Raw genomic sequence first — 12,227 nt, 5'->3', positions numbered from 1 at the left:
ACCATGTTCCCAGGGGCAAACAGCAGGTTTTTACCAGGCTCCAGGGCCCCACAGGCTTCCTTCAAAAGACCCATTAGCCAGGGATCAAAATGCACCTTTGACTTTTGGAAAGGCCTCAAGTCCCTCTGCTGACTCTGCCACATGTCCTCCGGTGAGGGAGGGCCCCAGTGGGGATGGAGCCTGAGTCAGCACTGAAGGGGTCTGGGAAGGGACCCCGTTGACAAGAGAGGGTGTGTCCTTATTGCAGCAGCTGGGCAAGTGTCCTCAGGGCTGACCGGAGGGACTGGGAGAGGTGGGTGGGATTGGAGAAGAGGGTGCTGGTGCTCCTGTGAGGGTCACTGAGCCTGGATTACTGGAAGAAGGGGTGCTGAGGGTGGGGTTTGGGTATGGGTGGGGTGCTGAGGAGCCGCACAGGGGAGGTGGCGGAGGGGCGGGGGCGAGGTGGCAGTGTTCCAGCTCTGGAAAGCAAAGGCAGAAGACCATTGGTGAGAGATGAGGAATGCAAGGTGCCCAGAGGGGGTGGACGGGAAGCTGGGGACAGGTGCAAAAGGCTTCTGGGAAGGTCGGGTGAGAAGCTGTGGGGGGTCCAGTGCAGGGGCTGGTCAGTTCCTCTTAGTGTTTGTTTAAGACAGGAAACTGGAGCAGATTTTTGGCTAGAGGTTTAGATGGCGTTAATGGCAGGGGAGAGCATGCTCCAGGGAGAGGAATAAGGTGATGGGGACAAATCAGCGCTGGGGTTAGAGGCTGCAGACACAGGACAGCGAGGCCCTCGCCTGGGCCCTACCCATGCAAAGAAAATGGTAATTTCTGAGTTTGTGGAAACTGGAGCTATTGCAGTAGTCTATCAGAAGTGCAGATGCATCGCAGCCTCTCTCTGCACTGGGAACACGGGGGAGGCAGCCACTTACTGTTGATATTATTGTTCCTTGTTGTGTTAACAAAGTTTCAGTTTTTGTAGATTGTTTATCATAACTGTAAGAGGATTTGAGATAGTTTTCATGTTTCCCCCACGTTTCTTCTCCTGACAGGACATTTTCAGTTCCTGCACCTGTTCTATGTGGTTTGTTGTGTTTTAGGTGAGTGGAGCCCACAGGTGAGACATCGTCCTTCATTTTACAGCCAGAGCACAGGAGTCCCGGGAGGCGTGCAGCAGTCAGGTCTTCCTCCCTCTCGGAGAGGAGTGAGAAACCAGAGTCCCAGTGTCTCCCTTCTGATTTTAGTCGAAGAATGCAGCCACCCAGTGGTCATGAAGGGTTTGTGTGCCGAGTGTGGCCAAGACCTGACCCAGTAAGTACCGACCCGGCGTGAGCATACTGCCTTTCATGTTGGAAGGGGGACGGTGGGTACAGAGGTGACGGGTGGAGGGCACGGGTGGGGGCTGGGAACCTGACTGCTCGAAGGTCAGCTCGCCCAGCCACCCGTTGCGGGGGGGGAAGCACTAGTGAGTAGAGATGCATTTCTGACCCTGCGGCGTGCATAGGGGGTGCTGTGCCTGGCTGTTTCCTCATGGAGTGCCTGTGTCAGGGTGACATCCGTGTTTTCAGCGGAGTCTGTGAGGGACTGGAACGTAATCGTTTGGCCAGTCTCCTGTGTGTTTTAAGTGGACAACGTTCCACAGTTGCCAGCAGCACATTGACCGCAATGGAAATGAAAGTGCTCGCTGCATGGGTTAGCAGCCGAAGGCAGCCACCTGACAGCCCTCTCGCTTCCACAGGCTGCAGAGCAAGAACGGGAGGCAGCAGATGCCACTGTCCACAGCCACCGTGTCAATGGTGCACAGTGTCCCGGAGCTGATGGTGAGCTCTGAGGTGAGTGCGCTCGTGGGTTCCAGAGCAGGGAGAGGGCAGCTGGAGAACGTGCAGGGCTTTGGTCATCTTTATCTCTGAAGTGACCTCTGGGAGGACGACGAGTATGGGGGCTGCACTTGTCTCTTTCCCAAGTGATTCCACGTGGGAGGCACCCGGCTCCCTGCTGTCTAGGGCTTTGGTTCCAGTCCCCTGGGGCCAGGTCTGGGCTGGGGGAATTAGACATGGGAACACATGCTGTGACCAGCGGATCTAGTCAGGAGGCTGAGGGCCAGGGTTAGAGCCCACAAGCAGCTGCTACCAGAACAGGTGGCTGTGCAAGACGTGACCTGGGTAGAGTTAAGGGCATCAGGGGTGCTTGTGGAGTGGACATGGGTGCAGGGACCCTGAAGAGGCCTCAGAGCTCCTAGGGAGGCCCCTTTGCATTTGTGTACCAGCAGGCCCAGCTGCCCAGGAATTGAAGGTGTCTGCACAAATAAGAAGTTTGGAGTTTTACCAGATCTGTTCCTTTTGTGCATTCCAAGAACCCTGACACCTCATGTTTCTGTGGTCTGAGTCTAACGGGCTGAGTGAGCATCGCCAGGACAGAGCACAGGAACGCGTCTGTGGGGTTGTATAAAAGCTCAGTTATAAAGCAGTTTCAGAGCTCTACATCTGTGTGACTAGGTGATACATTGTTACAGGGTTTTTTTAGATTTGTGCTTTTAAGTGATACCTACTTTTTTTTTGAGAAAGACAAAATATCAGATACATGATTCAGGTTTTTCTGAATTACTGGACTTTAAACAAATGTAAATACGTGTGTGTGTGTGTGTGTGTGAGAGAGAGAGAGAGAGAGAGAGAGAGAGAGAAAGAGAGAGAGAGAGAGAGAGGAGGAACTAGGGAGCTGGAGGATTAAAGAGAAGAAAGTATCCACTGTTTTCTGCCATCACGGAACCACTGTTGGCTTCATTCCCTTCAGGATCAGAGGTTAGATTTCTGTGCAGCCTAATGAGAGCCGGCGTTGGTTGACAGTGAGTTGCAGTGAGAAATGGGAGTGATGCAGGCCCCAAAGTCTTTGTCATGGGCCCACATCAGTCCCCTCACCGCTGAGTGTGGTAGGACCGGGCCCTTCCAAGAGCAGTGTCTCCGCTGGCCCTCGAGGGCAACATCTGGGCCATGCCGTCCCCAGGACCCACCTGGGCCTCTTCCAAGGTGAAGCCGAGCGGCTGGCACCTGAGATGCATCCCACATGCCTGCTGCTGCACCTCGTGTCCTAGTTGTCCTCGTCCCAGCCTACCGTCCCACTTTCTCATTCCTTCTGCAGGTCACGGCATTGAGTTGCTCCACAGCATCCAACCAAACTTTTATAGGCACCATCACTTCCTCTTACCTCCTTTTTCATTGGTTTACACCTTTCGTGAAATGACAGAATTAGGATCACAAGGCAGAGTGCCTTGCAGGGTGTGGTACACACTGCAGGCTCCAGGCAGCAGGGGAGTAGCCCTGTGGCCCCACGTGGTCTCAACAGCAATGGGTCCACTGGCCGGCAGTGCAGAGGGCGGTGAAGAGTATGCTCAGCTTCCACCTGTTTTTCTTAATAAAATTGAATTAATTTTGGATCCAGATAGACTTGCATTGTCATTTTTCCTTTTTCATTTTAACTTCAGCAAGCCGAGCAGTTAGGGAGGGAAGACCAGCAACGACTGCATCGGAACAGGAAGCTGGTGCTCATGGTCGACTTGGACCAGACCCTGATCCACACCACGGAGCAGCAGTGCCAGCAGATGTCAAACAAAGTGAGTGTGGCGGCCCGCGGGGCTTCCTCAGCCTGTGCCACAGGCCCCCCCACGGTCCTCGGCACCATGAACTGCAAGCCTGGAAGGCCCAGGGCGCGGGCAGAGTGGGTGGCAAAGAGGGCACTCTTGGGGGAGAAGAGCAGATGTGTGTGCTCTTCAGGAATGTCTGCAGTGGGGGGCAGTGCAGGTGCACCTGGGCTGTAGGTGAGGCTGCACCCCACCCTGCGTGAATTCCCCAGCGAAATACAGAGAATGGGTCGAGGACAGGATGCTACTTCAACTTTGTGCTCAGAAGTTGTGGAGCTGAGAAATTGAATTTCTGGACCTTTCAGAGACTTTGCATGCCCGTTGCAGGTGGCTGTTCCCAGGCAGGTGTCCGCTCCTGCTGTCATTACCTAGAGACCAGCGTCACTGATATCGTCACCTTTCACTTCTGTGTTGCTATGTAGCCCTCTGTTAGTGCGTGGGTTTTCGTGTCCACAGAGCTCATCAGTCTGGTTAGGACAGCACTATGGGAAGTTGTCCTTGACAGAGGGACCAGGCTAAGCCAGGCTGGCTTATTGGTTTATCGTGCCTTTGAAGTCAGGCATTTATAAGACAGTTGAACTAGTTGTAACATGCCAGTTTCTCAGCTAATATGGTCCAGAAGGCAAGTGTCAGCCTCTGCACGGCCAGTCCTCAGCTATTGCTAGGGCTTCAGTGCTGCCACACCCTGCTCATTGGCCCATCCCTCTGCTGGCTCGGTAACAGCGTGATGACAGGGCTTTGCCAGCCACCCAGAGCCCACCACACGCTGCTGCTGACCCAGGACGCTGCTGGCGACGTCAGAAAGACACTTCTTACCGTGTGCCTTTAAGGATGTTTATTGCAATTCATGGACTATTTAACTGTTGAGTGGGGTGGAAGTTGTTTATAAGGTTTCATTCCTAGTCTTCTAACATTAGCCTGATCACAGGGCTTTGACTGACTTAGAACTGGGAAAAGTTAACTAAGCCTAAAATTGGTTACTTTTCCTTTATAGTTGTTGTTTAGAGCATTTTTGCCGAGAAAATTAATGATAAATAGGATTAAAAAGATCAGAGTTTACTTCCTGAGGAGAGGGAACCTATTTGCCTATTAATCATGTATAAGCAGGTTGGTATTACTAATTTCACCTGTCTGCTGAGGTGATTTAGAATGCTGTTTCAGCTTCTGTGATGTGTCTATAAGTTAATAAAGCTGTGTCTTAAAATAGTCCATGAAGTAGACTAGCTTATGTGGGAACCTGTGGCTTGCTTTCATTAACTGGGGAAGACACTGTCAGTAGATTAATGGGAACCTGTTCTAAGCCGACTGTGGTTCTGCTATCTGACCAATGTCAGTATTTGAAGGAACAAAGACATGGGTGACATTACTTCTGGGCACTTTGCTTTATCCATCATCAACAAGAGTGGGCACAGTAGTCAGGATGTGTGAGGGTCTGCTGGTGTCCTTGCAGCCCTTCAGTGACACAGCAGTGACTGGGTAGTTGCCTTAGTTGTCATAGCTGGTTCCTGTGGGTGTTGGTCACAGGTGGTCTCTGTACTTAAGACAGATAGTGGCCCTGTTGCCATAGGTCAGTGATGGCGAACCTATGACACGCGTGTCAGAGGTGACACACGAACTCATTTTTTGGTTGATTTTTCTTTGTTAAATGGCATTTAAATATATAAAATAAATATCAAAAATATAAGTCTTTGTTTTACTATGGTTGCAAATATCAAAAAATTTCTATATGTGACACAGCACCAGAGTTAAGTTAGGGTTTTTCAAAATGCTGACACATCGAGCTCAAACGGTTCGCCATCATTGCCATAGGTAGTTACTATAGGTACTTGCGGTGGTTTTGTAGGCAGTTACGTGTTGTCATCGGTAGTTGCTGTGTGAGTGGCCACAGCAGACGGGGCTGAGCTCACTCCGTGGAGCATGCGTAAAGAAATCACGAGTGTCAGGTAAGTTGGCAGGATACCTGGACCCGTGTCCTACAGTGGAGCCGGTGCCCTCGGGTCCTCTGCTGACTGGGCATTCGCTCTCCGCAGGGCATCCTGCACTTCCAGCTGGGCCGGGGCGAGCCGATGCTGCACACCCGCCTGCGTCCGCACTGCAGGGAGTTCCTGGAGAAGGTCGCCAGGCTGTACGAGCTGCACGTCTTCACCTTCGGCAGCCGGCTGTATGCACACACGATCGCAGGTGAGCGTGCGGCTCAGGCTGAGCTGTGTGTGGTGCGCCTGAACACTAAAACTGGGGTATTTCTTACTGTCCATCATGCTTGCTTTCTTTTTTTTATATAGATATTTTTTTTATTGATTTCAGAGAGGGAAAGGGAGAAGGAGAGATAAAAACATCAATGATGACGGGGAATCATTAATTGGCTGCCTCCTACATGCCCCACACTGGGGATCGAGCCCACAACCTGGGCATGTGCCCCAACCAAGAACCAAACTGTGACTTCCCGGCTCTCAGGTTGACGCTCAACCACAGCCACCGCGGCCGGGCCCGCCATGCTTTCTTGAAGGTGAAGGAAGCTCCCTGTCAGCCTCCTTGGGAGCTGGCAGTTGGGGTGGCCAGGCAGCGTTGTCTCTGAAGTTCAGCCACTGCTCTCTTGGGCAGCCCCTCCCCACCTGCCTGCGACCCCAGAGCCAGTCTAGATGGACTGGCTGCTGTCACGGGCCAGTTTAGAAGTTGGTCAGGACCACTGGTACCTGGAAAAAGAAACATCTATTATAATAAAAGCTTAATATGCTAATTAGACCCCACGTCCTTGCGGACAAAGCCGGGGCTGCGAGGGAAGCCCAGGTCCCAGGTGCCAAAGGGAAGCTGGTGCTGGCAGCCGGGGGGAAAAAGGCCTACTCTTGCATGAATTTCGTGCATTGGGCCTCTAGTCTTATATATAAGTGAACTTAAAATGTTTTACTGATTGGTTTAGAAACACTTGTGGGGCCACATTGCTTACTTCTGTCTGCACTTAACACTTAAGGTGCAGACAGGTGATACTACTAGGAGCACGCAGACGTCGGGCTGTGCTGGCTGAGCTCAGTGCATGGAGGCAGAAGCCCTTGGGTCATGCAGCATTGCCCACGGTGGCCACAGCTGGGGGCAGTGTAGGGCATGGGCTTTACCTCCCTGCTGATGGCTGGGATCCAGCCCCACTGACTGCGGGTAGACCTAGTACCTGCAGTATGACATGGTCACAGCTCGGTATTAGATGTGCGATGGTTAGATTCAGCACCTTGAAATTCTCTTTACTGGTTGGTCTTGGTCTTTTATTGTTGCTGGAGAAATGAATTTCTCATCTCCTGTTTACATTTAATATCCTTGTAGGAAATTTTAATTATGGACATGTAGGCAACATATTAAAGTAATTCATCTTGTAACTAAAATCCAACATATTTGCCTTTAGCATGTGGCTGCTTTGGCTATTGGGATATGTGATTGGGACATGTGAAGGTTAATGTAACTACTTCATAGAATTCTCTATGATGCTCTGTGTCTCTGATTCTAAAGAAACAGTAAGATCTTCACTGTATGCACAGTGACATGTCCGTGCTTCTTAGACACACATGACCTTTCTCCTGCTTTCTTTTCAAAGGCTTTTTAGACCCTGAGAAGAAGCTTTTTTCTCACCGAATATTATCGAGGGACGAGTGTATTGACCCGTTTTCTAAAACAGGAAACCTCAGGTACGTACCTGCTCTGTTCATCACAAAGCTTGCTGTTGGTTCCCATTGTGAAGATGCATTGGGAGCATCGAGCAGTAATTGTGTTTATTCTTAAATTTCTGCCACTGTCTCTGCTACTGTCTTCTAACCAGCCCCCTACTTCCTGCCTCTCCTTGAATGTCCAGGCAGTGGCAGGGGCCTGGGGGGATGGGGGTGTGGAGAGCAGGGCTGGGGGGCACAGGAAATTCAGGTGACAGTGTCAGTGGAAAGCACCCAAAGCTTCCCCGAGTACAAGGTGGGCTGTCCATCAAGTCACAAGTTTAATGAAGGTGTTTCACGTCGTGTTGGCATCTCAGGTTCACATTCCTCGAGAGCTGGCTTGCTGTTAATGCTGGGAGTGTTAGGAGAGCCTAGGTCACATTTCCATCTGCCCCTCGGCTATTCCCATCCCTCCCATCACCACCCCCCTTCCTATCTTGTCCTGTCTATGCCTCTGTGACTGGGCCATCCCACCCAATCACAGGGCTCTTTGATATTCTCAGAAATGTCTTCTGTATATGAGCATTGTCCCACTTTCTACCCAGTGTCAGGTAGAACTAACGAGATTGGATAGTAAGGCAGTACCAGCTGTGGCCTCAGTGGCCTCCTGGCTGGTGTCAGCCACCTGCATCTAACATTTCGTGGGATTTTTTTTTGGGGGGTGAGGGGTGGGGTTTTTTTTTTAATATATTTTATTGAGTTTTTACAGAGAGGAAGGGAGAGGGATAGAGAGTTAGAAACATCGATGAGAGAGAAACATCGATCAGCTGCCTCCTACACATCCACTATTGGGGATGTGCCCGCAACCAAGGTACATGCCCTTGACCGTAATCGAACCTGGGACCCTTCAGTCCAAAGGCCGATGCTCTGTCCACTGAGCCAAACCGGTTAGGGCTAACATTTCGTGTTTGGGGTGTCCACATAACTGAGACCCATTCAAGTCAATGTGCACTAGGAAAAGTCTGAAAACACTTGTTTCGGAAACAGACCTTGTGTGTTTGCTCCTTAGCGTCAGAGTGAGCAGGGTGATGTGGACAAGGAAAATGAGCGAGCGTGTCAGTGACTGTTAGGGAGCCTGCTCCATAGTGGACACGGCAGTCCCCCATCTGGAATTAAATATGCTGGAAGGCATCTGCCACCGAGGTGTTTTATCTACCTTATGTTCTTCTGGAAAATGGACTCAGAAAATAATATTAATTTTGGACACATGAACATTTTTTCCTGGGTAGTGTAGCCTTTATTATTTACTAGAGGCCCAGTGCATGAAATTCATGCACGGAGGTGGTGTCCCTCAGCCCAGCCTGCACCCTCTCCAATCTGGGACTCCTCGAGGGATGTCCAACCCCAGAGGGATCGGGCCTAAATGGGCAGTCGGACATCCCCCTCACAATCCAGGACTGCTGGCTCCCAACCCCTCTTCTGCCTGACTGCCTGACTGCCAGCCTGACTGCCCCTAACCACTCCCCTGCCAGCCTGATCAATGCCTAACTGCTCCTCTGCCGGCCCAGTTGCCCCTAACTGCCCTCCCCTGCTGGCCATCTTGTGTCCACATGGGGGCGGCCAGCTTTGACCACATGGGGTGGCCATCTTGTGTGTTGGAGTGATGCTCAATTTGCATGTTACTCTTTTATTAGATAGATTAGCAGTAGAGAACCTGAGCAGTGGTAGGCATCTTTCCTGGGTTTATCCCCCGATCTTCATGACAGGCAAGAAGCAGTCATCATTCTGAGTATTGAGTGCTATGAGCCAGCTCTCTGAATCTCAGGGGTGTGGACAGAAATGAAGTTTAAGGAGACCACGTGAGGTAGCAGAGCATGCTTGCACCCAGGGATGGCCTTTAGATCCTTGTTAATATTTCTGCTCACCCACACACTAATAGCTTTGGGGAATACAAGTCACCTTTTGGGAACTTCAGGGAACAGCTTTTTCAAACAGCTGAGTTTGAACAAGGCTGAGCCTTCCTACCTCTCTCTCTGAAAAGCCCTCACCTGGGAACAGGTGGGAGCAGACTCTGGCCTGTAGGCAGATAACCTGTGTTTGTAAATGAAGTTGTACTGCGACATGGCCACTGACTTAGGTTTGTCCTGAGGCTTTGTTAGGACTGGAGCTTTCTCCTTCCTCTCTGGTCTTCTAAGGAGAGTGCTGACTCCTGCCTTGAGAAGTAGCAGAGACAGTGGAGGGAACTGGGACTGTTTTAATGTTACCTTTTCTGGAAACAGTTTAAACGCAAGCTAAACAAAAGTCCTTCGTGTACTTTGCATCTGTTTTGCATTTGTCTGCTGTCTAGTGGTTCCAAGTGAGATAGTTGTCACTCTTGTTTGATGATTCTTTTTGTAAATCATGCTAGTAGTTCTGATACATTTTTACTTCCAGAAATCTCTTTCCTTGTGGAGACTCAATGGTTTGCATTATTGATGACCGAGAAGATGTCTGGAAGTTCGCCCCCAATCTGATCACCGTAAAGAAATATGTCTACTTCCAGGGCACAGGGGACATCAATGCTCCCCCAGGGTCCCGGGAGCCTCCAGCGAGAAAGAAAGGTGGGCAACTCCCTTCTAGTCCTCAGAGAAGTATTAGCATTTGCTTCACTGTCTCCTCCGCCTCTCACCTGCCTTGTGACTGCTCTGAATTCAGGACTCACTTTGTTGCTGCTTGTTTGTATTTCGGTATTACAGAGGCCGTTGTGTTTATGTTATTCTAAAAGGCAGGATATTATGTTTCTGTTTCTTAATCGTACAATTTGAACATTTTTCCAGTTGAGTAGGATTAAATAAAATGTTTTGCGGTATGCAATTAGTGCTGCACCCACTAAAATAGGACTGAGAGGTCTGGGCTGGAAGAAAGTGGGACCCAGCAGGGTTCTTGCAGTGGGCAGCTCATGGCCTGTCTGAAGCAGGGTATAGCGGATGCGTTCTGCGTTTTCCCATTTCTTGGAAATCATGGTAACCTCTCGTTTTATGTGCACCTGCAGTGAATTATCCTCCCAAAGGTGCTGACATCGCAGATCAAGCTCCGTCCATTAAGGACCCTGAGGAGGGAAGGCCGGTTTCTGCAGTTGAGCAGAGTAACGGCCTTGGGAAGCCCATGAGGGAACTCAACGGGGACTGGGCCTCACCTGCTGCCCGAGCCCCTTTGGTGGACGGTAGGGGGCCCCCAGTGTCTGTTCAGCAGCAGTGTCGGACCTCAGTGGAGAAACAGCCCGCACAGGGCACAGCAGGCAGTGACCTGGACTTTGACTTATCCAGTGACAGTGAGAGCAGCAGTGAGTCGGAGGGTCAGTCCTCCACCACCTCTGATGGCGAAAGTGGGGAGAAGAAGAGCCAGAAGAAGCCTAAGGCTGCGCAGGACACCAGGAGAGCCATGCAGCAGGGCGGGGCCCCTGGCCCGGGCGGGGAGAGGCCCACACGGCCAAATCACTGCGGAGAGCCTGTGCCCGGAGTCCAGCCTGACCTGCAGGAGGAGGGCGAGCGAGACGGCTTCTGTGGGCTGGCAGGTGGCTCTGCTGACAAGAAGGAGGCCGAGACGGAGTCCCAGAACAGTGAGCAGTCAGGCATCACAGTGGGCGAGTCCCTGGACCAGAGCGTGGAGGAGGAGGAGGAGAACGAGGAGGAGGAGGACGATGATGGCGATGACCACCTGGTCCACCTGGAGGAGATCCTCGCCCGCGTGCACTCCGACTACTACGCCAGGTATGACCGCTACTTGCGCGGGGAGACCCAGGAGGCACCCGACATACGGAAGATCGTGCCTGAGCTCAAGAGCCGAGTACTGGCGGACGTGGCCATAATCTTCAGTGGGCTGTACCCCACCAACTTCCCGGTGGAAAAGACGCGGGAGCATTACCATGCCACGGCCCTCGGAGCCAGGATCCTCACCCAGCTGGTGTTAGACCCTGACGCCCCTGACAGGGCCACCCACCTGATCGCTGCAAAGGCAGGTAAGTGGCCGGCCAGCCGCTAGGCCTCCCTGGGTCCTGCCCTGGGGTTGGGGCAAGGACAACCGAGGGAGTTCATGGAGTAGAATGCATCTACATCGGCCTCTGCAGTCATTTTTTGAAACTAGCAGAGCTCCTGTTTCATGTGGAATTTTCAGAAGCATCTTTCTGGTAATTACATAATGGCTAAATCCTATTTGGACTGGTTCTGTGTCTGCCCATCTTGGGCCTAGGTATGCATGTGGGCTTGTCCTGGGTGCATGCCTTAGGCTCTGTACTGGGTCCCTGAATATCTGGGCCATTGCTCCCCTCTTGTAGGCACAGAGAAGGTGCGGCAGGCCCAGGCATGCGGACAGTTGCACGTGGTGAACCCCGACTGGCTGTGGAGCTGCCTAGAGCGGTGGGACAAGGTGGAGGAGCAGCTCTTCCCGCTGAGCGAGGACTACGGCAAAGTGCAGAGGTGAGCTGCCAGCAGACTCGGCCCCATCTCCTCAAGAGCCCACCCCTGGCCGCCAGCCTCGCTGCTCGCAGCCCCACACGGCATCCCCAGTGTTCAGTGCGTGGCTTCCTCAGCCCTCTCACCTGTGCCCTGCCTGCCCCACTGTGGCTCCTCCAGGCTCCGTCACGAACAGTTTATCTGGAAAAGGTGACCGTTACTGCCTAGGGAAGAAGTACAGGTTTTTTCCTGTGACTGTGCAGTAGGGCTGTCAGTGGTGAATCTAGTTTGCGTGTTTCTTTCATGACTGCTAGAAGTTATATGAGCCACACAACTGCTGTAGAGTCACTGGGAGAGGCTCAGCCGTGGCAAGGAATATGTAAGAGAGCCTGGTTTTTGTTGTGTGTTTTTCCATAAAGGTTAGAAAAATGCTTCCTATTCTTAAAGTTTGAATGTTGTATTTAGAGGGAAAATCCTGGGATGGACATGAGGGAAACAACAAACGCAGCCTGCACTGAGGTCCATGGTGGGCACACCTCTGCCCGGTACTGTGTGATG

The 12,227-nt window shown here is 51.8% G+C and overlaps 1 protein-coding gene across 4 annotated transcripts in view; it reads left to right on the top strand.

Moving 5' to 3' along the window:
* Positions 1-1,205: 1,205 nt before the first annotated feature.
* CTDP1 (CTD phosphatase subunit 1) overlaps positions 1,206-12,227 on the top strand; it is a 29,004-nt gene continuing 17,982 nt past the window's right edge. For 3 of the 4 annotated variants that reach the window (XR_001513556.1, XM_015562740.1, XM_015562741.1), the window contains exons 1-8: positions 1,206-1,287; positions 1,715-1,808; positions 3,455-3,583; positions 5,641-5,791; positions 7,191-7,281; positions 9,673-9,839; positions 10,271-11,236; positions 11,552-11,693. Coding sequence is in view for 3 of the 4 variants with exons in the window: in XM_015562740.1 (XP_015418226.1) it covers positions 1,247-1,287; positions 1,715-1,808; positions 3,455-3,583; positions 5,641-5,791; positions 7,191-7,281; positions 9,673-9,839; positions 10,271-11,236; positions 11,552-11,693 (1,781 nt within the window). In the remaining variant the exon portion in view is untranslated. The remainder of the gene's footprint in view (positions 1,288-1,714; positions 1,809-3,454; positions 3,584-5,640; positions 5,792-7,190; positions 7,282-9,672; positions 9,840-10,270; positions 11,237-11,551; positions 11,694-12,227) is intronic. The other variant, XM_006761898.2, reaches the window with a different exon arrangement.

This window comes from Myotis davidii, unplaced genomic scaffold (genome assembly GCF_000327345.1).
Source record: "Myotis davidii unplaced genomic scaffold, ASM32734v1 scaffold96, whole genome shotgun sequence".
NCBI lineage: Eukaryota > Metazoa > Chordata > Mammalia > Chiroptera > Vespertilionidae > Myotis > Myotis davidii.
Note: the sequence above shows the minus strand (reverse complement) of the source record. Positions and strands in the feature narration are given on the sequence as shown.